Here is a 3238-nt window from a genome sequence, read left to right on the forward strand (position 1 = left end):
GTGTATCCCCCATTTCCCCCCCCCCCAAACAAATGGAGTGCAGAACACATTCCACTAGCATCTGGACTGTGCAGGATTCTTTTGGTACAATTTTAGCTGAGTTTTTAAAAAAAAAAAAATAGAAGATTCAAGGAAAGTTGTTTGCTCAAATATTAGTGTTTTTGTCCAATTCTGGCAACTGACTTCATCACTAATCTGTGTAAACTAGGCTTAAGTTTATGAAAGGTTATATGAAAGTTCAAGAGCCTGTTCTCTATCACTTCCAATAAAAAAGGACAGTATCATTACTACTATGAATATATTTTTGAGAATCAAAAATGTGAGCATCTCAAAAAGCTAGCTGTCCATTTTAGCACAACCAGCCACCAACCATGAGGAATGACAAGACACGGCAAACCTGTACCTTGTCACTCAGATGGAAGTCTCACTGCTGAGCCTGAAATGTTAGAGCTATTTAAGGCACACTGTTCACTCTTCCAATACAGGACTCAGATAACAACATACAAACATGCTGAACTCTTCCAGGTTACTAAGATGAAATATTATTATAGCAAAACTGATGCTTTCTTTACTTTTCTGCAAACAAAGAAAAATGAACATTGTAGCTAGGTCATGTAAAATTTAGCAAATGATTTTCTAGAAGTTGGTTCCTCATAGTTGCAGTATGCTTTAATTAAGAGCGCTTTCATAGTTTAGGCACATCCCACAAATTAGTCAAGAGTGAAAATTTAGAAATGATTATATTCCATCAGTGCCTAGATATACCGGTGCCTGCAGGACGCTATGATTTAGTTATGCCAACTAAAGCCACTGTAACTCCAATTTATAGCTTAGATATCTTTCTGATACTCCTCTCTGAACTTTTTCCTTATTGGACTCAGAATTGAGTGCAAGTTACCTCTCAGTCAAAGCCTTCATGCATTTACCCCTACCTATCTGAGAAGTTACCAGTCCAGAACAGAGAAAATCCTGACCAACAGGGAAGGATTTTTGTGGGTGGCATCTTTTATTGGACCAACTCCATGACTGAGAGGGTTACAACTAGTCCAAAAAAGTCCTCCCCGCTTGTATTTTTCCTGGATCATCATACATCATCATAGCCACGTCACCCAAACTTGACAGTAATGGAGACGCATGAGTGCTAAAGCATCAAAAACTACAACCTACACTGTGAGAGGCGAGAACTGCCAGGGTATTTGCTGAGCTCAGAATTAAATGTGGATTTCTTTTACCCAGGTGGCCCTTAACAGTATCCTTAGATCAGTGGTTCTCAACCTTTTTAGACTCGCAGAACCACTCAGAAAATGCCAGCACTTCGCTTGCCACTTTTATTTATTTATTTTGAGTGCAGAAAAACAGGAGAGCAGTTTTGTTGCAAAGAAGAGCACAGCTGTGGATGGCTACTGGAAGCATCTGGGTTTATCTGGCAAAACACCTTGGTAAACCAAACAGTGCAAACATTATGCGCCCTGCCCAGGAGGATCTCCAGGCACGCCAGGCTGAGAAGCTGTGCTTTAGAGCCATCCCCAGGAAGGAAAACCAACAGCCAGATCAGGTCATGGGATTATTTCTGTGGGTTGGTGGGGGGCAGGGGCCTGGCAAACCCTCTCAATACACTGGGGACATGGGGACAAGGCTGTAATGCAACTGGACAGAGACCCAGGCAGTGGGGATGCAAGGGCTGTCACTACCCATGCAAGTGACTCAGGACCCCTGCATAGAGTGGCCACCTTCACATCAGGTCCTCCCCTAATTAGACTAAAGAGAACCCATGACGCTCAGTTCTCCCCCTCCCCGCCACAAACCGTCACGCCTGTGACGTCACCCAACCCTGTGACGCAGGGGGGGGCATCAGGAACCCCAGATTTCCAGAAGAGGATATTACACAGCACGGCGGGGGACGCAGCCCCGGCCCCGGCGCTCACTTGAGGAAGCCGACGTGCTCCTCGCCGTCCACCAGCACGCGGGCGGCCGCGATCCAGTCCTGCGGCTTCACGCCAGGCACCACGGCCCGGCCTTCGATCTTAAACCGCTCCCCTGAGCCCGGGCTCGCCCCGCCCGGCGCCTCCCCCGGCCCGGCCCCGGCCGCCGCCTCTGAGCCCACCAAGCCCGCCGGCAGCAGCAACAGCACGAGCAGCGATGAAAAGAGCCCACCCGGCCAGGCCGCCATCGCTGCGCCCTGTGTCACCGGCCCGGGGAGGGGGGGAAAGGCCACAGGTCAAGCCCCTTCCGCGCATGCGCGGGAAAAGGATCATCCCACTTAATGAATGACGCATGCGGAAAAGAGCGGCAGGAGGGTGCGGCGCATGCGTACTGCGGCCCGCGCCGGGAACCTGAGCCCGAGCGCGGCGCATGCGAAGAAGGAATCTGTGGGACGTCTGCCAGCTTGTGAGTCATGTGATGCAGGAGCTGGCGGAAGGACTGTTTGCCATGGCTGCCGCCGAGGCGGAAGTGTTGGGAGTTGCGGGCAGGGTGGGGCTGGGACCTGTGCCGGTCTTTTGCACCTGAGGGAGGGCGCGGGAGCTTGGGGACAGGCGTGTCTTGCCACTAGAAGCGCACAGGCCCTTGCTCTGCGGGAGTGTTTGAACCCTGGTGGGGCCCAAGTATTTCTTGTGGAGCAGCCATTTGTGTCCCGGGAGAAACAAGTGTAGGCTGGTGGCTCCTTGGGAGAGCAGCAACTCACCCAGGGGAACCTAAATGGGTGCGTGTGGTCCATGTGGGTAATGGGCACACGCACGCATGTATGCAATACAGTGCTGAGCTCTTTTAAAAGGGTCCGGTGTGTTGTCACATGCGTTGGTATAAATGGTGAATTGCATGTCAGCCCTGAGAAAATGGTGGCAGTGTGCTTTTGGACTAAAACACAGTGAAGTTTTTTTAGTTTCAAAGCACACTGCTACCATTTTCTTAGTGCTGATGCATGCTCCACCATTTATACCAGTGATGACACATGGGGGTGCATGTGGCCGCACTTGCCACTTAGGCACCAGGCAGGCAGGAATGCAGGTGCCCCTGCCTACAAGTGCCGGCTGGGGAGCGGGAGCACTGTGACACTCCCAGAAGCAGCCACATCCAGTTCCAGAAGCAGCCGTAGTGATCGGCTGCCTTGTGATGGACTGTGGGGGACACCCCCACCCACCCTGACTGGTTAGTGGTGGGGCACATGCGCCCATGGTTTATACAGATACACGAGGCAGCAGCGCTGGGCGTGTCAGTTCATGTGCTCCACAGACTCGAT

The 3238-nt window shown here is 51.2% G+C and overlaps 1 protein-coding gene across 1 annotated transcript in view; it reads right to left on the reverse strand.

The window, feature by feature from the left end:
* EMC7 (ER membrane protein complex subunit 7) overlaps window positions 1-2213 on the reverse strand; it is a 20502-nt gene extending 18289 nt beyond the window's left edge. The window contains exon 1 of the mRNA XM_019518970.1: window positions 1926-2213. Within this exon, the coding sequence (XP_019374515.1) occupies window positions 1926-2170 (245 nt within the window). The 5' untranslated portion in view covers window positions 2171-2213. The remainder of the gene's footprint in view (window positions 1-1925) is intronic.
* Window positions 2214-3238: the final 1025 nt, after the last annotated feature.

This window comes from Gavialis gangeticus, unplaced genomic scaffold, assembly GCF_001723915.1.
Source record: "Gavialis gangeticus isolate Ggan-Ray unplaced genomic scaffold, GavGan_comp1, whole genome shotgun sequence".
Classification (NCBI taxonomy): domain Eukaryota; kingdom Metazoa; phylum Chordata; order Crocodylia; family Gavialidae; genus Gavialis; species Gavialis gangeticus.